The following is a 21,108-nucleotide window of genomic DNA, read 5'->3' on the forward strand; positions in this document are numbered from 1 at the left end:
GTCAAAGCTGCAAGGTCACAATTCCACAATTCTTTCTCTGTGTAAACAGAGATATGAGAGATAAAGAGGCAGTCCAGACAGCAGAAGAGCAAAACGAATGGAGGAGAGATGGAGAGCAAGGGTTACTTTCACAGATCTACTAAATCCTACAGAGAGTGTTTTGTAATCTGTGGAAGATGAAATCTTCCACTGCCTCTCTACATGCGTGTTGTACATGCCTGCTCCAGGCAGTTGTTTTTGCCTATCTTGTGGCAGATTCTCTTACATGCTTACAAATAAGTTGTTAAAATATGTTTATAACTCTACATAAACATATCTGACTATCTTAATTACTAGTCTGATTCTGGCCTAGTTTGTAAAGTGTAATTAAGTGCTATGTATGCTGTTGTACAGGGGAGGGTTTCAGAGTCCTTTGTTCAGGAGGGAGATTAGAGACCTATAAAAATGGATTTCTAACACCACAAAACAAAAATTCTCCAAAATGACTCAGCAATTTAAGAAAAAGATGTTACATCAGTAAATTTTGTGCATCATATCATGCAAGAAATATTTTCTTTGCCTTTCTGAAATTTAAAGGGGCTGTTGGAATTCTAAAACTTGCAGTTACGAACTTTAAGTTATACTAATCTTTCTCCCAAGTCCTGGTAGTTTGCTTGCCATAAGTGACAGCAATTTGCATTTCTTGTGGCCTGGTTTACTAGGATTGGAATCTATATATGACTAGTTGCAAAAGTGAGTGATCCAGTCAGCTAATACTGAAGGCTATTTAATGTTTTTTTTACTCTCAGTAAATCCATGTGGAGGAAACACTGCTGTTGTCCTTATGTAAACTAAGATAATATAATGCCCCAGTAATAGATAAAGCTCATTTCCTGACTTCTGGTTTTGGTTTTGTGTGATAGTGCACTTGTGATAAGTTGCTGACTTGTCACAGCTATAAGGTACTTAGGGAAGATGAACAATTTACCTGTCCAAACATTTCATACACAGTTCTAATTATCTCTGAAAATGTTTTATCATATGAAAAGTTAGGTTTGTCTTGGTCTTGATTGGAAGGAAGTTGTTCAGTGTGGACTGATTTGATATTCTGTTGTGGTTGGTTGATGTGCCTTTGGAGCAGGCAGCGAGTGTAAGCTTGTTTTGAACAAGTTTTGGCTCTTTTGCACCACTGCAACTAATTGCTATGGCTGATCATCTCAGTGATGTGAAGTTCATACAGGTTTATAGAAAGCTGGTGTCAGCTTGGGGAAGAGGTAGCGTGTTGTGAGGATATTGCCTGCCCTGAGTGAAGCCACTGTGAACTCGCATGGGGCAGCAGCAGCATCCTGAGCAGGGCTGGCCAGGAAGGGAGGGGTGTTGCCCAGCAGGTATTTGAGCTTCAGGTGGGGCTCCTATATTGTGCACCAAAACAGCCCCACAGAACTGTGGATGGCGTGGGGGGATGTGTATAACAGAACTCTATCCTCCCAACCTCCAGCTCCTAATTCAGATGTGTACAGCACCAGTTGTTGCTAGCCTAATGTCTCTTAGAAAATTCCCTCTTGTGGGAAATGTACTGTTTTATCTTTAATTTGATAGATGATTGATTTTTGTTTTTAATTGCAGAAAAATTCTTCACTGCTTTTTACATTATGTGGTAAAAGATACCGTTTTAGTATCACTTTTGAATTACTTTTCCTAGGTACTTTCCTAGTGTTCCAGGCTTGTAACTCTCATACCACCATCTGAAGATATGATTTTGGAAAATAGCCAGGTATTTTGTTCTTAGATGTCTGGTTTAGAAGACTATGCTTCAGTACTGATGCCTGTGGTCCTCTTGACCACTTGTTTAGGAAGTGCTGCTCAAATATTTTCAGAACACTGGTATTTTTGCAAATGCAAAGAAGGCAGCAGAATGGAAAAGCAATAGGCAAACGTCACAGTTCAGCTGAACTCTAATTTTAAAATGAAATCTGGTAATTTAGTAGACAACTAAAAAAAGTTGCTTCTCTGAAAATCAGTAAGTATTAGGGCATTTAACCCTAAATTAACCCTGTCTTCTTGTGGATACAGATGTACAGGATATATTTGAAGGTAGTATCTTTCAATAGATACTTAATGAATGAGGTGATACTGTGGAGTTTTTCACTGTTCTGTTGAATTCAGGCTACACATTTGTTCTTACCTTGTATTGTGAATTTTTTCAGTAGATGTTCCTTTACGGACCACATAGAAGTGTTTTAAAACATAAAAGTGTTTTAAATAGGACTGTCCTATTCTCTACCTTATCCTGAAAAAAGGGAGAAGCACTAACTCAGTTTAGTGAATTGAAGCATACAGAATTAGAGATAAATGTTATATTCCACTAGGATTATATAAAGCTAAAAACACCTTTTTTTCTTTTTTTTCAGAAATAAAATTTTTGAACTAATCCACTGGAAACTGAGATGGGTGTAAATGCTTTTCAAGTTATACAAACATGATGTGTGCGTTTGTTTACCTTTGAAATTTGATATATTTGCATCAGTGTCAAGTCACTTTACTTGCATGTGCTTTATTAAAAAGTTCCTCTGATGTTGTTGTTCTAAGAGGGATTTGGAAAATGATGGAAACAATTAAATGCAATGTAGTAATTATTTTTTCTGTAAGATTTGTTTTTCCAGTACACCATTCAAGTATACTCAGTCACATATAGCAAACAGATAGAAAAGTATGGCTTTTCAGTGTAATTCACCTAAGTTAAACTTCTGAAACTGTATCAACAGAGCATATGATGCCTTATATAGCTGAAGAAGGCTGCTTCTTCAAAGTGGCTTTAATGCTGTTTTAAGTACTTCATTAGCTGTGATTTACAGCATCATGTTTTTGTTCCGCTGAATTAATGAGCATGGTTGAATTGCCCGGATTGCACAGGTTCTCTATAAATCTGTTAGTGCATAAAGCAGTTACCAGTGTTTATAGCTAACACAGCAATTTGCTCTGCATTACCTTTTGAATTGCCAACCACTATGTGTATTCTTCAGATGTGGTTAAAATGACAGTAATGCTTTAATGTGGTGGATGAACAATTAGAAAACAGTTCATGATATTTTAGCTTTTCTTCATGTATGCATCAAACTCTTGCCCTAAAGCAACATGTCTGTAAAATTTCAGGACCATAATCTTGCAAGTGAAATCTGCTATTACAGAAGTAATGGTATGCAAAATCTGTCATATCTGTATTTCACAGTCATTATTCTACAGAAGAAACATTACAGCAGCATTTAAAGGCCTGCCATGACGGTGTAATGAAAGTGAGGGGTCTAAATTGCTGAAGAAAAAAGTGAGGAAAATATAATGAAAAAATGTTCCTAGCTAATGTAGCTCACTGGACTTCTGCAGTATGAGGAGTGATGCAGCAAACTGGTGAAAACATAGCAAATAGCCAGGAACAATATTGGGAAAAATACTGAGCAATTGACAGCAAGTTGGTAAATCAGTCAGTAGTGCTTGTCAGGTAACTGCTTCTTGCCTTACTTGTGTGGTAAGTACTGACTTACTGCATTGGTTAACTTAGCATATTTTTTTAAAAACAGCTGGCTGGAGGCCTGTATACTATGTGATATCCAGACTGGGAAGGGAGGAGGAATTGGATTTGTTGCTATGACTTGCAACTCAACAGTAGTTTGTATGGGAAAACTTGATTCATATTCAAGGCCTTATGGAAGACTTAAATCTGAGCCTTGATACTTCTGATCCACAGTAGGAATTTATTTCAGGAGCCTGTTTGGTTTCTCTGATGCTTTAGTTAAAGCAAATACTCATTATTAAAGCCTTTCTGTAAACAATGCATTGCCTTTGTGGATTGGATTTTTTAGCTATTCAGTTATCAGAATCCAGTGCATTTTAAGTTCAGCTGCATCTGAGACTGGTTGTAAGTTTCACAGAGGGTTAAAGGGCTGGGTGTCCCAAAATGGGTTAATCCACTGGTACCACAAACACAATTCTACTGAACCCAGCCCTGTTGTTGAGTGTATTGGGTTTGTGTGGCCAGATTTTGGCAGGGGGAGGACTACAGGTGTGGCTTGTGTAAGAAGCTGCCAGAAGCTTCCCCCGTGTCTGACAGGTGATGCAGGATGGATCCAAGATGGACCCTCACTGGCACTGGTCAAGGCATTTAGAGGTTGTAGTGTCATCTCGGTTGGTAGATATATTTAAGAGGGGAAACAATATTACTTTACAAATGTAATTGCTCTCAGAGAGGAGAAGGGTGAGACTGTCTGCAGAGCTGCTCTGATTACACAGCAGGTCAGTGAAGGAGGAGGGGCAGGAGCTGCTCCAGCTGCCAGAGCAGATTCCCCTGCAGCCCCTGGTGCAGCCCCTGGTGAGGAGCTGTGCCCCCACAGCCCAGGGAGCTCTGGGGGAGCAGATCCACCTGCAGCCCCTGGAGGAGCCACACAGAGCAGGTGGGTGCACAAAGGAGCCTGTGACCCCACGGGAAGCCCGTGCTGGAGGCTCCTGGCAGGACCTGTGGGCTGTGGAGAGAGCAGCCCAGCCTGGAGCAGGATTGCTGGCAGGACTTGTGACCCCACTGGGACCCACAGTGGAGCAGCTGCTGCTGAGGGACTGCACCCTGTGCAGGAGCCAGACTGGAGCAGTTTGTAGAGAACTGAAGCCCATGGAAAAGATGCTGGAAAAGTTTAGGAAAAATTATCTCCCATAGGAGACCCCCCCAGGCTGGAGCAAGGGAAAGAACTTGTTCTACTTGAGCGGTGTCTAAAACAACTTCAGATGAACTGACTGTTCCCCATGCTAGTGTCCCTGTTGTGCTGAGGGGAGAGGTGGGAGAGCTGGGACAGGTAGAGGGAAGGTGTTTTTAAGATTGGTTTTACTTCCCATTCTCCTAATTTTTGATTCATAATGAATTCAGTTCATTTTGCAAAGCTGAATCTGTTTAGTCTGTGATGGTAACTGTTGAGTAATCTCTCCCTTTCTTTATCTCAATTTGTGAGCCTTTCTTTATATTTTCCCTATCTTGTTATGAAGGGGTGTGATAAGATCAGCTTTGGTGGACATCCAGCCACTCAGGTGGACATGCCACATTAAACCAGTAACTTATAAAACATTGTTATTCAATAAGCCTGGAAATTTTAAATAAATAATTTTTTTTAATGAAATGAATGTGTTTTTGTTTTTTTTTTTTTCTAGATTTGGTTGCGTTACTGTCTTGAGTCTATCTATAGGCAAACTATATGAAGTCTAATCATGCATTTACTAGTTCTAATGCAAGAACAATTAGACCACATTTCCCCTTTTAAGAAATCAGGCAACTACTGTGAATGGAGGGATAATAAAGATGTCTCTCAGCCTGTCTTCCTTGGAGAGGTTCTCCAGCCCTCTGATCATCTCTGTGTCTCTCCTCTGGACTCATTCCAGTGGATCCATGTCCTTCCTGTGCAGAGACCCCAGAGCATGATGCAGAGCTCCAGGTGGATCTTTGCAGAGCAGAGGGGCAGAATCCCCTCCCTGCCCTGCTGCCTGTGGGGCTCTGGATGCAGCCTGGGGTGTCATTATGGATATGGAGCTCATATTGCTGAGCCATGTCCGGCTCATCCAGTCCTTCTCCATGGCTGCTCTTAATCCCTTCATCCCACAGCCAGTATTGAGATTGCTCCAACCCCTTGCATTTGGCCTGGTTGGATTTTAGGAGGTTTGTGCAGACACACCCCTCAAGCCTGTCCAGGTCCCATGGATGGCACCTCCACCCTCCACGTATCAGCTGCACCACACGTCTTGGTGTTGGCAGCAAACTTGCTTGTTGCTCGTGTGAATGCAGCAGTTGAGGCTCATGAATGATACTTGTTTTCTGCTGGAGACTGAGGGTAGGGGTGCTGTCCTGGCTTACTGTGAAAGTTATGTCATGTTCAAACCTGGATGTATGTTGTGTACAACCATCAAATTCAGCTCCCCCATCAGTTCCAGCAGGTGGCTGGTAAAAACACTCACCATTCAGAGTTGTGGTTCAGGCTTTCTGTGAGACACTTGAAATGTGTCTTCAAGGTACAGATTTCTGTTGGGCAAGTTTTGCTGAGGCTAGTTTGCTCAGTTTGTTTATCTATTTTGGTGGTGTTTTATTGTCTAAAATTCTGAAGCTGAACCATGCTTTAATCCCATGCACTTGTATGCAAATTATTTTTATGTTTTGAAATAGAAAAGCTTAATATTTCATTTGGGCTCCTAAGAAGTCCAAAGTTTAGTGTGTGCCTGACCTGTGAGGAAAACTGCATTTGTTTTTAGCATGACATATCAAGCTTTGTCTTACCTGGTTAACACTAGAACATAGTATAATTGCTTGCCTATAAATTGACAGTCTTTGATAATTTAGGAATTTTTGAACAAAAGTCAAGTTTAGTCAGGAAAGCTAAGAGAAGTTTATGGCTTGAAACACGTCCTGTATTCAAAGCCATTTCTAGTTCCAAACTTAATGTATTAAGAAAAATATTTTTTCTGTCAAAATCTTTCATTTAAAGCAGAACAAAACTGAACACTAACTTTGGCTATACTTGGGACACATGGTTGAATCTCAAGAGACAATTTCTGAAAATATAGGACTTAAAGCACCATACTCTGCTTAGAAATAGGTTGGTATGTTAGTGATCATCGTATATTTGTCTTTAGACAAATTTGCCTTTAAAATGAAATTTTTTTTTCTATTCAGCTGTTGTCCATTTGTATTGTTTAGTGGTTCTTTTCTGTAGAAATTAGGTAGGTTGTAAAGCAGTAATCTGTTGTTTTCCAGCTGGGGTGCATGTGTGGGCAAGTTCATTGTGGAAATTTGAGAGAGTAATTGTTTCTAGATCTATGCTTTTTGTTGTTGTTAGGCTTTTGGTTTTTGGTTTTTTTTTCTTTCTAGTCAGACATTTAGTTTAACTCCTGAATGACCAGTAGTCATAAAACAAGTGATTGGTACACTGAAACATTAACTCCACCCTGGTCCAGTTTATGGCTGCACCAAGATTAGTGCTGTAAATTAAGCATAAGCCTAGTAATGAGAATATATCTGCATTCATATAAGGCCAAAGTACATCTGAAAAGTTCCATTTAATCTTACTGGACAAGTGTAGGGATGGGCCACAAAGATGATCATGGGGCTGGAGCACCTCTCTTATGAGGACAGGTTGAGCTATTCAGCCTCAAGAAGAGAAGGCTCTGAGGAGAGCTTCTGGCACCTTCACCTGAAGGTCCACAGGAAAGCTGGAAAGGGACTTTTTGTCAGTGAGTGTATTGATAGCTGTGAGGTTACGACCTCCAGTGCTCTAGGCACCAATTTAATTGGGTAATTTCTAAAAAGCCAGCAGCTAATAGTTGCTAAAAAGCTTATTGCAGAAGCACATCAGTCTCCAAGGCATTGTCACAGACATCAAATTCCTTACTAAGCTTAGTTTAGAGTCCCAAGTTAAAGCAGAAGCTGTTCCTGAAGGTCCTGGTGGGCCAATGTTGGTGCAGCAGCTCCTGTCTTCTTCTCAGGTGTCGATGGCTATAAAAACAGTGGCAGCAAAGCAGAAAGGCAAAAGGCAGTAACTCTCCCAATACAGACTATTATATAGGATTTTTCCAACAAGCTAAGACGCAAGCTCGGACCACCACTCCTTAACCTATTAGAATCCTAATTTCTTAGCATGCTTGGTTATGTACAAGTTACACGTACAACCTATGTTGTTCTATCTAAGAAATGTAAGCAGTATTCTTACTAGCTCTGTTATGACTAAGCCTGTTTACAATTGTGTTTCAACCTTCATTAGAACTCAAGCTACTACTGTAGAATCCAGACCTTTTACTTACTAAAAGCACTAGACCTCATACTAAAACTCACTGACTGACTTCTACTTAAATGTTCATTTTATGTGTGAGTGGCTTAATATACTTCAATCAATCCAAAGGCTTTAATTCAGTCCCTGCACCTTGATTCCTCCTTGAAGGAGTCAGAGAATCCCCTAACTCACTGACTCCAAACAGATAGGTTGAAGGGAATGACTTTAAGTTGAAAGAAGGAAGATAGAATTTAGCTGTTAGGTAGAAATTCATTATTGTGGCGAGGTTCTTGCACAGGTTGCCCAGAGAACTCAAAGTCCAGATAATAACTTGCAAGTGCATTCATCCAAGAACTCATAAATGGGAAGCCTGACTGAGCCTGACCACAGTCAAGTATATTCAACAGGAATGCTAATCAGCAGCTACTCTCATTCCATACTGCAAAGAACCAGAGAAGTGTCTACAGTCCTTGTGCTCAGCAGCACACAGTCACAGAGTGGCTGAGCTGCAGTGGCCTCTGGAGAGCCTCTGGTCCAACCCCAAGCTCAGTCAAAGTCCAGACTGGATGGAGCTCTAAGCAACCTGGTCAAACAGAAGGTGTCCTTATTCAGAACAGGGTAACTGGAGCTGGATGATCTTTAACATCTCTTCCAACCCAAATCACCCTGTGATTCTACTAGGATGAGATGCAGAAGGTGCTCAGTTGACAAATTCACTCCAGACAATATCCATGCTACTCTATTGAGAGAACATACTCTTTTATCCTAATGCTTAATGAGCTGCATCAGTAGGACTCAGCTATGGCTTTTCCAATTTTCTAAATCAAGGGTCATAATCTACATACGTAGACAACAGTGGATATTCTGATGTTATGGTCTTTGTGTTGGCTCCTGTATTTGTGTCTAGAAGCCATGTCCTTGTTGTGCAGCATTTTTCCTGCAAGGCAAACATTACTAAAGGACAGCAGACCCACAGTTTAAACCAAATGAGATGGGGCTTGCCAGTGGTGCAGGCTAAGACTACAGAAGGAAGGCAGTCAAGCAAATATTGCTTGAATAAGTAACTATTAGAGGAACTTTGTGAAAAATCATCCTTTTCTTAAAGATGGATCAGGCCAGAATATTCAACAAGAGCTATTCTTAGGTATTGATTTAGACCTTTTATCCTTCAGTCTAGGGAAAAATAGCTCCATTCATAGGAAATGTTCTGTTCCCCGAGTATGTTTTCTACTACAAGCTCTTCTGGAAGCCTACTTTGCATTGCTTTTCTGCTATGAGATTTAAGACTACTACTGAAGTTGTGCCTGAATGTATTTTTGTCCAATTTGTCTTTGTTTTTATATGCTAGTGTGCTTTTTTGCTAGAATAGCTCTTGTGTATATATTCATGCATGTTATTTTGTGTTGTATTAAGGTAAGATTAACCAGCCTAATTGTAAATCAGAACTTCTTCCATAGGAAGAAGAGCTTGAAAGTTGTCTTTATGCAGAATGCAATACCTCTGTGCCTTTTCAAAGTCAGTTGACAAAAACCAAGCCTGGCATAGGTTTGGGGACCTGTCTGATGATTTGGCTCAGGAGCCAGGCTGTCCTTGTGCAGTCTGCACATCCCAAGTGTTTTCAAGGCTCTTTAGGGAGGTGGTCATGCACACAGCAGCTGGACTGCCTGATCTTTGCCTTCAGATCTTTTGAAGTAAAAAGCGTTTTCTAATCTCAGTTTGATCTTACACTTTGCTCTAAGTGCAAACCTCTTTCCAGCAGCAGCATTTGTCATAGTTTTGGTGTGGCACTCAGGTGCTGGATGTGAGGCAGGAGCAGAGACAGTGAAGTACAGGATTGTCTGTCTGAACATTGGGAGACACCTTTTCACTGTGAGGGTGACTGGACACAGTTTGCCTGGAGATGTGGTAGAGGCTCCATCTGTGAATATCTTCTAAAGCTGTCTGGATCTGGACAGGTCGATTCTGGGGGACCTGCTTGAGCTTGGGATTAGACCAGAGGCTCTTCAGAGGCCACTGCAGCTCAGCCACTCTGTGACTGTGTGCTGCTGAGCACAAGGACTGCAGGCACTTCTCTGGTTCTTCACAGTATGGAATGAGAGCAGCTGCTGATTAGCATTCCTGTTGGATATACTTGTCCATGGTTAGGCTCAGTCAGGCTTCCCCTTTGTGAGTTCTTTGATAAATGAACTTGCAAGTTATTAATATCTGAACACAGAGAGGTAAGGCTGGAGATGAACAGACTGTTGTAATCTCTGAAGCCTTTTGCATATTGGGACAATAGATTAACTCCATAGAGGTAGCAGAGCCAATTAAACTCAAGGCCCTAACTTTTTTCTTGCTTAGTAGTGTGTACTTACTTGTTCTAGAGTTAAATTCAAGGAGGAGATCTACATATTCAATGCCTGTTCCACAGTGCTGCTGAAGTGGTTCATCCAGTTGTCAGAATACTGATAGTTTATTTGCTGAGCAACCTCTTCTGTTTTCTGACGTTGTTGATGAAATAATGTAACTCAGCTATGGCAAATGTAAGTTACAGAATGGACTGTTCTTACAATGATGTTACCCATATCTCTACTTCCTGGTGATGCCAGAGAAATGTTAGCTTTTGAATTGCCATTGATGTTGGTGGCTCAAAAACCTGCAAATGATCATTTACAGAATTATTACATTGTTACTGTTCTGAGATAAAAGTTCTCTTCCATGAGGTTGAAAGATAGCATGCTGACAAATTAGCCAAATAAATGAGGTACATAAAATATCAAGATGGAGTTTGTGGTTTCTATTTTGTGTGGAGCTAACAGCAGACTGAAAAAAGTGTGCTGCTGCAGCATTCAGCTTGTCAGATGCTTGTTTCATTTGCAGCAGATACTTCTGGAGAACCCCTGATTTTAGTAATGGTGTTTTTTGGAAATTAATTGGTTGTGCATTTCTTGTTCTTATGGTAAAACAAGATCAATTTGTGCTTCAAGCATGCAATTGAAAATTCTTCTAGCAAAATTAGACCAATGGTGCTCAGCAGCAGATGTCTGTGGGAGGCAAATACCTTGTTTTTCCTTTGTACCTTTTCCTTTCCCCTCCCAAGTGGGTGATGAGAGGATGACAGCAGATGCAGCAAGGGGCAGTGCTGTAACTAGCATAGCCCTGTGTAATGTTTCCCTCCCCAGAGCCCACAGGGGCATCGTTCAAGTTCCCAGTGCAACACCGTGGAGTCTGCAGGATCAGGAGGTGTCTGGGGTGCACAGTCATGGTAGCTCAGGAACAAAGGGTTTAAGTGTATGAGGTAATTAATGGCTCATAACACCCTGTATCCCAGTAAACCAATGTGAGCAACCTTTGCACTATTGATCTGATATTTTCTGATCACCCGTGTGCCTGTGTCTGTGTGTGATCATGCATAGCTGGCAGGCAGCTACTCCCACTGTCTTCCTTTAGCACTGTTGATGCATCCAAGCAGCCTGTGAATCTCTGTTGGAAGTTGTTTCCTGATCCCAGCTGTAAGACCACCAGAAGGTTTTGTTCCTGCAAGTTAATTGCCAAACCATACACTGAGTGGAACAGCAATACAGTTCCAGAGTAGCCAGTTACATTCTTTTCTGTAACTTCTTTGGTGCTGAGTTATCTTACCTGCTTAGTTCATGGCTGGATTTCTTGACATGAATGGGTGTCAGATGAATAAAGATTTCACTTCTGAGTATTAGATTGTGGTTGATGTCAGTTGTCATATCCTGACAGTCCTCTCCCCTTCCCTCTTGAAGAAAGTGTAGTGGAGAAATGTATGAAAATGGGATTAGACAGGGCTGTCTGGCACCACATTCTCTTGGAATCGTGTAAAACTTTGAATAAAGGCACTTGAATAAACTGCTGGAAGTGCCTGTTGAGAGCTTCTGGCACAGATGAATTCCTCTATACATACTCTAGAAGTTCTGTTTCTCTGCTGATAAAATGGTTTTAACTGTTCAGGGAAAAGGAAGCAGTGACAGTATAATTGTAGATTAATTCAGGCTAGACAGAGCATCAGGAGCCTGCTGCTCAAAGCAGAATCACTTTCACTATGAATGTATTTATAGACTCCTTTTGCTTAACATCCTTTGCACCCTCTTTCTTTCACTTTCTTTATCTCCAGGCACACACATATTTGGCAGTATCAGCCCCAGATGAGGGCCCCCCTCGCTAAATAAGATAACAAATGGTGACTGAATTACTCGCACAAGAACTTGGTGCAGAGCTAATCTGCAACAAGTCAGTAATCTCACCTGCCTTCTTATGAGTGTATCTATGTAAACTGCAGAATGTTTCCATGGTCTGAAGAGTGTGTTGAGATTAAGTACTCAAATTCTCCAGTTTCCATAAAAAATGACACTAGAATGCACCTGCACATGACTTGTTATTGTTATTGACTTGTTTGAAAAATACGGCGTATAATCCAGGGACAGTATCAAAGGTAGTACTTAGATTGTCTTTAAGCATTTTTTGGTGCAGAGAAAATGTCACCTTTGTCAGCACTTGGCAGTCTTCCATTTTAGCTCAAATACAATTTGAAGGGTAATGCTGTAGGTATTTCAGGCTCTGTTTTCTTAATTGTCATTCCTGTTGCTTTTTCTGTTGTCTGTCTTGTCTGCAGCACAGTTTTTATCTAACAGTGCCTCAGCACATGGCAGAAGTATAGTTAGTGTAACTAACTAGAGGTAGTATAGTATAGTGTATGTATTCCTGTAGAGTTTAAATTGATTGGCAGATTCAGGAGGAGCAAAGTGTCTGAAGTTGCATGGAAGTCAATATAGTATGCTTGTTTGCATATTTGTATAGTCCGTGGTTCTTGACTGCTGTGGCCATTTGATTCATTAAATGAACTTAATGAACTAGTCAATATAACCTGACTGCTGTGTATATAGAAATTTAATTAAGGGAAAGCTTATAAAAATGTATCTCTTCTGAGAGAAAATAAATGTTTTCTCTTTGCTCTGCTCAAGAGCACTTACTGTATGCTTCTACAAAAAGCATTTGTGTCTTACAGCTTGCCTTGAAGGGATCTAACTATGCTGGTCTGCTGGAACGGCATCGCATTCATACAAAAAACGTGGAGCATCTTGTAGACAGCTTACGGTAAGGATGTGTGGATGCTGAGGGTTTCAGACACTGTGCAAATACCCGTGGATTGTGTGAAACAAAAGGAAGCCTCGTGTTAAAAATGCTGATAAAATAAGAGTACTGAAAAGAGAGGGGTGCAGATGAACAGTCATTCCTGAAAGAACTGTCATGTAAACTGGCTCAGTTCAGCTGACTAGCATGTTCTGTTACCATCTTGCAGGTAGTACAGGATTTGTGTGTCAAAGTTTTTTAAGCCACATATGATTCTAATTGCTCCTTAGCTGCATGACAAATTTTTGGAAGGCTGTGACAAGGAACAGTACAGGAGAAAATTGAGACTTTTTCTGAACTTTACAGGAACGAAAGGATAGAAGTTCGTCTGGTTAAACGTCGAGAGTATAATGAAGAGACAGTTCGGTGGGCAGATGCTGTTATATCAGCAGGAGGTATGACTTTATGGAAGAGAAGTATCTGTATCAGTATGTTTTCATAGATATGTTTCTCAAAAATACTTTGCAGTGTTTGAAGCAACTGGAAATAAGCACATTATGAAAACAAATCGCTAATCTAATTGTCAGAAAATCTGACAAAAAGCAGTGGTTATGACATCTTGTCTACCTCTGGTATCTGAAATTGTAGCCCATGGAAGTGAATCCCATTGCACAGCCACTAGAAAAGTTTTTCATGTGTGAAACAATATAAATTGTGGCATTTACTATAGTTTTCAACTAAAGAGAATAAAATGCTTGATGTCATGTGATTTTATGTAGCCCTGAAACCTACTCATTGTTTTTTGGGATGTGAGGTGTAGACTAACATACTACCTCATGGTCCCCTTGCTCAAACTGTCTTTCTTGCTTTCACACTTAATCCAGTGACTGGCGTATCAAGTTGGATGGTACAGGTAAAAGTCTGCAGCTTCTGAGCATCTTGTGCCACTGATCAGTGTTTCCCAGATGAACCAAAAGAGCAATTAACCTGATTTTTTTTTTTTTTTTAAATACTGGATTGCAGCAGTTCATTCTGTGTTATTTTTTGGGATATGCTGTAAATACAGCATTGTGTTGCTGGGCTCTGACAGTGTTCACTTGTCTGTGGCAAAAAGGCTTGACCACAGCTTTTTCTCTTCCCACTAGTCCAGTTTACCCTTAGGTACTGATCACCATGAAGAATGGGTAGAAAAGTTTATTCCTGGAACATCCAATTACACTCTTGTAGATTTCAAAGAACTTCCCTGAAGTGCCAGTTTGTCTGTTGGCAAAATTTTTAATGGTTGGGGCAAGCAGCTGGGAAGTGATACATCATCTGAGGTTTTCAGAGTTTATGTCTTCATGCTGTTCAGAGCTTATATCTTCGTGCAAAGACTGAATGAGGTTGTAGTTTTCTTTCTGTTTAACAGACAGGAAAAATTACCAATATCTGAAGAAACCAGTACATTTAAAGATTTCTATCAATATTTTTACTTACCTAAGACTTCTTTTCCAAATATGCCTACTTGGGGCCAAATAAGACCTTTAAATTGCCTTTTAGGAGTACAACTGGGGTGAAGCTAAAGTCGTTGTTTTTATGTGATTCACAATAACATTTGGTTTTGTTTCCTGTCTCCTGTGGCTTTGTTTAGCAATACTTTCTAAATTTACTTTTTTAAAGAATTTCTCTTACCTGCTGATAAACGTACAGAAATTTCCATAACTCTCTTTTAAAGCTTGCTTCTGCCATGTTCAATTGCCTGGGCATGTATACCTGTCAGATAAGTTGTACTATCTCCAGTCATGTTTTTCATGTTTTCCATCTCAAATTTGGTTGTTACTACTCTTAAGAGTAGTTGTCACTACTCTTATTTGATAAGATGTCAGTAGTTTTGTCCCATTGTAATTTTTGTCCAGCTTGCCTGATTTGTTGTTATAAACGCACATAATACTAATGCTGGAGTACATTCTGTTTGGGGTACTGGAATGTGAAGTGAAACTCACTTTTGATCTTTTTTTTTCTGTAGGTGATGGGACAATGTTGTTGGCAGCCAGTAAGGTCTTTGATAAATTTAAACCAGTCATCGGAATAAATACGGATCCTGAAAGGTAAAAACATATTTGGGAAAGCAATGCTGTATTTAATATTAGGCACACTGTGCATCTTCATGGTGCACGAGGCATATCTGTAGCATTTGGCAGCATAAACTTTGTTGATTGTGGGAATCTGTTGTTTTTTTAGAAAAGTTTGCACAGAGAGTTATCCTGTCCCATCTGAGAGGAGATTAAGTATTACTGTAGGAACATGACTGTGTTACACTGCCACAAATGTTCTCACACACCAATGTGACAGCACTTGCAGCTAGTTAACTTGTATTGCTAACCAGAAGTTTGAGGCTAGCGATGGCAGTATAGAACTTATGAAAAAAGACTTGGTAGAAGCAGCTAAGTGTGGTGCCTGAACACACAGAAACTTAGTTTCTTTGTGAAGAAGGTAAATCCAGTAGAGCCTCAGATGAAAAGTTTGCTGTGGTTTCTTAATGTAAACCATGAGATACCTCAGAAAATCTGTTTCCTGAGCCAATTGTTGGCACTTAGCTGTCCTATTATAAACTCTGCACAAGCTGCACCCACCTGCCCACATCAATCTTACAGCTCAGTGGATGCAGTGTGCTAGTACTGCTTGGTTGGTATAACCTTTGAATGGATGGCAAGTGAAACTCAGAATTTTCCAAGGCTCTGCCTGCTCAGAAGTCCAGATTTAGATTTCTGTTTTTGATATTGACAGTTGCTTTATTCCTAGTATATAAAGTGGTGGTCAAAAGGTTTAATTCCTTTAATATGTTATCTTCAAAACTTTTCAAATGCTCTGAGTAGCTATTCTGCATTATCAAGTCTGACCATTAGGGTTCAAATAACAAGTGCCTTAAATTGTCACATACTACTCATGGAAGGGGCAGTGTTTATCTTCTGGTTTTGACATGAGATTCTTTTGATGTTAGGCATGTTGTTTAGCTGTTCATGTTGCTAACTTGTCTGCAATGGGGGAACTTTTTTTTTTACCTCACCTGCCAGGTTTATTAAGCTTTAATTGCTTGCCTAGAATGGTGACAGGAGCTGTATTAGTATTTATGTACTCCTGCAGGATTATTAGCTGGACAGACAGTTTTTAGGGGAAATGTGGGAAAAATATCCTGTCTCAGACACACAGACTCCAGGAGCTGAAGGCAATGTGCTCTTGCTGGTGTGGTGCTGTGCAAGAATAGTAGAGATAGTAGAGCAGCTTTACTAGATGTAACAGAGAGAGAGATTTGTTTTGTTATGTTTTCCAAAGGTACCAAATCTGAACAGTAATACTGTTGTTTATGTTGTCATTTTTTGCTACCAGATCAGAAGGTCACCTGTGCTTGCCTGTAAAATACACACATTCATTTCCTGAAGCACTGCAGAAGCTTTATCGTGGTGAGTTCAGGTAGGATTCACTGATCTTTCATTTTCAAAAACATAGAGGGGTTGGAAAACACTTAATCATGTGCAATTCCTAAGGAGCAGGTGAAACTTAGTAAAATCTTCATGGTTCAAATTGTGAATTCTGTGTAGATGTTTATAATGTCGAAAAATGAGTTTGTGGTCAAGAGTGAGACTGGAATACAAATGATAAAATTGGCTGCCAGTTTCAGCAGAAAGTATTCTGGTATGACCTGCAATGATTGGTGTTCACTTCTGACTTCTGACTTAGCAAATGAGGAACTGCATTCTTGAAAGAATTGGTGTATATACTTCAGGACTGTCCTGGTTTAGAGCAAATTTTGGAAGAAAGTTTGATGTGGTCTCCCACATCATTCCACATTGCTAGAAAGCAAATTCAAGCTGCTTTTCCCCAACTGGTTTGGGAGGAAAATCTCCTTTGAGAAAAGGAAAGACTGTTTCTTTAACAAGTGAAGTACTCACAAACATGAAAAAATTAGTAATATTAAGCAATAAAACCTCTTGTTGTTCTGAAGAGATGGCAAATGCAGAAAGTCTGTCCTTGTCATGGGCTGTAGCTTGGCTTGCTCAGTCTCTCTCAGTCCCTCCTGTGGGAAAATTTCACATCCCAGCCGGGTGGGCCACAGGTGTGAGCTCCTGGTGTTCTCTGGGTTTTCAGTCCAGAGCTGGGCTGATCAGTGCCAAAAAAAAGAAGCACAGTCCAGGGAACTTCTGTGCCTCAGCTAGCTAAAAACTAACAAAAAGCCAAGGAGACTCTCTCCTGCTGTCTGTCCATGCTGCAGACAGCCCAGTGTGAAGGAATGCAGGGAGAGCAAGTGCAGCTCCTGCAGACAAACTGTGCAGAACTTCTTCTCCCCCTTCACTCTCAGAACCTGTTCCAAAGGTGCAGAACTTAATATCCAGCATGAATAGAATAGACAACTGGGGATACAAGCATCATAAAGTCACCCTAGGACAAGGGCTCAAAAACGTGTGGTTTTATATGGCCATAAGAATAGAAACTAATGTAATACATACAGTTAGGAAATGGTCACTGTGTTGCATCTGTGGTTTTGGTGACTGAGATTAAGTGGTTTAGATTTTGCCAACAGATTAGTGTAAAGCAAAACATTTCTTTATGCTGAATATAGCTTGATATTTTCAGTACTAGATATTAAAATAGAATAATCCCACTCGAATTAAAAAGAAACAAGCTGAATTTAGAGGATGGACTAGGGAAGAGTTTTTAATAACTAGTTAAGAAGACACATTGTTCCGTAGTAGAATAACTTTCCAGAATATTTTTGTAGTGCAAAACCATCAAACAGAAATCAGTCATTCATGCAAAAGTGTCTAGCAATTGATTTTTGTTTATACTTCTAACATATTAAATTTGTGACTTGAAGTGTAACTGTATTTGAGCTGTAGAAGAGTTCTGAATTAAATGAGTACAGTTGCCAGAACTTTCAGTATGTATTGCTAAAAGAACAGGTACTTTCAACTCATGTATTCTAAGATTTAGAAAACAGAAGCCTTTTAGTGTCCATCATTTTAATTTGCTCAAGTAAAATTTACAGTGCTTATTCAGATAACCTCCCTTGACATTTGGCAATTTTGATGTTTTGTTGGAAACAAAATTATATTTTTGTTGTTGACATGCCTCATTATGGAACTAAAACCTCACCAGAGTGAAACAGAAAGGATTTCTCTAATTATTTTTCTGAAACAATAAGAACTTTATTCTTAAGCAAGGACATGAGCAGGTGTTTCATTTGAGAGTTCTTAGATTTGTTTGGCCCGCAGCAAACTTTGGAATAGGTGAGTAACTGAATCCTTCTCTGGAAGGGCTTCTGGTATCTTGGAGTTGTAGTGGATGGTGAGTTGGCAGAAACTGAGAAAGGGCAATTGTTTTTTTTTCTTATCCCTATCAGTCAGTGCAACAGTCTGTGTTAACATGGACCTTGTGATCCATGAGACAACCAATATTATTGATTTATAAAGGGCAAACTATATCAGATTTCCCAGGTATTTTTCCTTGGTGGTCTTGACATTGATAGGAGTACAGTCCTATTTTCTAATTTTGTGACATGTTCTAGACATGAGCATTGTAAGTAGGCTAGTATAGGGATACTCACTGCATGCTTTCTGCATCACTATCTCAAATCATACTTGGAATTTATGGGCAGATAGAGTATGTAGATGAGGCTCTGTAAAGAAGAAAAACTAGCAGTGTAGTGATATAAAGCATAACTCTTGTAATTTTAGGAAAAGCTGGTCACTGTCACCTGGATATCATCTGGATATTTCCCTGGATATGATCGGAAAAGATGTGCCATAACACTCCTGTGATTTGCTTTCTTAGTCAAAACTATAGCTATTTTGTTTTATGAAATATCTTAGGCTGTAAGAGGAAGAGGAATTGATATCTCTAGGGAAAAAAAACCCAGATGTTGTATGGCTTTTATATCCTTCCATTGCTTCAAATGAATTCCTCTTAATCACCCTGAATTCATAGGCCTGGAGGGATTGTTAAAATGAGAGGATACTTGGGGCCTTATATATAAAGGGATGCATGGACCTGTTTTTCTGGACATGTACAAATGCAAATAAATATGTTAAAAGTACGGCATGTATTTCTTTATAAATTCTTGAGATTTCTTTATTCTGAAATTCTCAGTCATTCATTCACATATTAGAATCACATGCCTAAAAAGCAGAGTTTGTTACATAAAATTTTTATAGGGTACTTTTTTGCAGTGTCCTTTTATTTTACACATGCAAAATAATATTAGATAGCAAACTGGTAAATGTAAAGAATTTATAATTAAGTATTAATAACTTTCTAAGTTTAGAAGTTATAGTGGAAGCTATGAAACTTGAAATACGAATTTGAATATATTTAGCTCCTAATCTTAAGGTAGTCTGCCTTGAGAGTGGAGACTCAGATCCTATCTAATTTTGTAATGAATATTTCATACTGACTTCCTTCTCCTCTCTTAGATGGCAGTGGCGGCAAAGAATCCGACTGTATCTTGAAGGAACTGGGATTAACACAACCCCTGTGGATTTACATGAACAACAACTCAGCCAGGAGCAACACAGCAGGGCTCACATAAATGAAAGATTCCAGGATCAAAGTAGGTTAAAATCCGACAATAATGTAATCACTTTGGTATGATAACTTGGAATAGAAGATACGGATTTGTAAAAGTTTTAGTATTTGAAATGCCTGCTGTCAAAATACCTGATCTTTTATAAATTGCTGTCTCTTAGAGTTTCTGTAAATACTTGAGCATGTTTGTGTGTTTGTGTATACATGCTAACTTTTAAGCTAGGTTAATAGGGAGTTGTAAAAGCTGGTCTTGGACTACCAGCAAGCAGAATAAGACATTAGAAGTGAGAATCTGTCTGTAGATAATTCCTGAACACCTTCAGCTCTTTTCTTTATGATGGGTTGAAAGATGCATGGTTTTGTGCCTAACCTGTGTCCAGTACTGCTTTTGCTCACTAAGAAGTCCTTGTCAACATGAGCAGTTTGTTAATCCAAGTTAGTTACCTTGTGGTATGAAGTCTGCTTCTCTGAACTTCATCAGAAATGTCTGTTAAGTCACTGCCAGTAAATTTAACTTGGCTGGAAGAGTGAGTGACTGGCAGAAGAGAAGACTTTCTTCTGCCTGGTTGCCTGTGACTTTTCAGAGAAAAGTGTCCAAACTTAAGTGTCATTGCTGACCTTGGTATAAATATTTATCATCTCCAGTAAAGGACAGTGACTGGCCACAGAGTAAATCAGTGAAAAATAAGTCTTTGAAGAAAATGAAGCATTAGGTATAGAAAACAAATTCAGACAGCAGAATCTGTCCTCCAGTGAATTGTGAATGTTTTTTGAAAACTTGTGTTTTAAATCAGTTGTTATATTTGATATCTGCAGGGTCTGATATTTCTGGCCCACATCTTCTACCAGTGAGAGCACTCAATGAAGTTTTTATTGGGGAGTCTCTTTCATCCAGGTATGTTTCACTGTTGTTACAGCAAGACATAGTTGACTTAATTTCTTTATATGACAGTGGACACTCAGTGATGAGATTTTACTGTCAAATTTCAGTTCTAGTGTATAAATATTTAACACTGATTGTATTATTGCTGATTACTAAGTGTATTTTCAAAGATGCAAGTGCAATAAGGTTATTTTCTGGTTTTCTTCCTCCTCTCTGGTTATTCTTTCATTTTTCCTGTCTTTTTTCTTTCCATTTTGCTGATGATTTAAATATCTGTCCTTAAACTACCTCCTCTCCTACATATTTTCTTACACATCTTTACATAAGCTTTTAGTATGAGCACACAGAAATAGCTTTTACCAGACTCCTTTTTCTGCCTTTCTGTCATTAGATGCAAAGGTATCAGCCTGTTTTTAGTGGAAACATTGTTATTGATGGAAAAGAGTTATTTCCTTCAGTTAATAAATGTCTTTGTATCAAATCATGGTACTGCCTTATCCAGGATACATTTGACTGTCCTCTCTGTCCTCAAGATCAATGCATTTTTGGCAGCCAAACAATAAGAAGGACATGGGGAGTATGACTGGGGCTGTGGTAAAAGACATGAGTCAGGATTTGACCAGACTTTTACTTGCATTTTATATCTGTTTTCACTTTATTGATTATCTTTTTAAAAAGCCCCAAACAAAAACAACAGAAAAGCCACTTTAGAGTTCAATAGTGTGTGTTTGTACAGTGCCTGGGACACTGATTGCTGGTGCAAACAATATAAATGTTCTATAAGTAATTTATTTTTTGTCTGAACTTCAGCCTCAGACT

The 21,108-nt window shown here is 39.4% G+C and overlaps 1 protein-coding gene and 1 long non-coding RNA gene across 3 annotated transcripts in view; one reads left to right on the plus strand and one right to left on the minus strand.

Annotated features, from left to right (window-relative positions):
• NADK2 (NAD kinase 2, mitochondrial) overlaps positions 1 to 21,108 on the plus strand; it is a 33,592-nt gene that overhangs the window by 3,652 nt on the left and 8,832 nt on the right. For both annotated transcript variants that reach the window (XM_079330627.1, XM_079330626.1), the window contains exons 2-7: positions 12,784 to 12,872; positions 13,215 to 13,303; positions 14,854 to 14,935; positions 16,215 to 16,298; positions 19,295 to 19,431; positions 20,223 to 20,301. In XM_079330627.1, coding sequence (XP_079186753.1) covers positions 12,784 to 12,872; positions 13,215 to 13,303; positions 14,854 to 14,935; positions 16,215 to 16,298; positions 19,295 to 19,431; positions 20,223 to 20,301 — 560 coding nt within the window. The remainder of the gene's footprint in view (positions 1 to 12,783; positions 12,873 to 13,214; positions 13,304 to 14,853; positions 14,936 to 16,214; positions 16,299 to 19,294; positions 19,432 to 20,222; positions 20,302 to 21,108) is intronic.
• On the minus strand, positions 9,895 to 11,927 carry LOC306814534. The gene is made up of 3 exons (XR_013777190.1): positions 11,604 to 11,927; positions 11,394 to 11,517; positions 9,895 to 10,407 (listed from the first exon to the last, which is right to left on the minus strand). It is a non-coding gene; the product is annotated as an uncharacterized lncRNA (long non-coding RNA).

Source organism: Erithacus rubecula (genome assembly GCF_903797595.1).
Source record: "Erithacus rubecula genome assembly, chromosome: Z".
NCBI lineage: Eukaryota > Metazoa > Chordata > Aves > Passeriformes > Muscicapidae > Erithacus > Erithacus rubecula.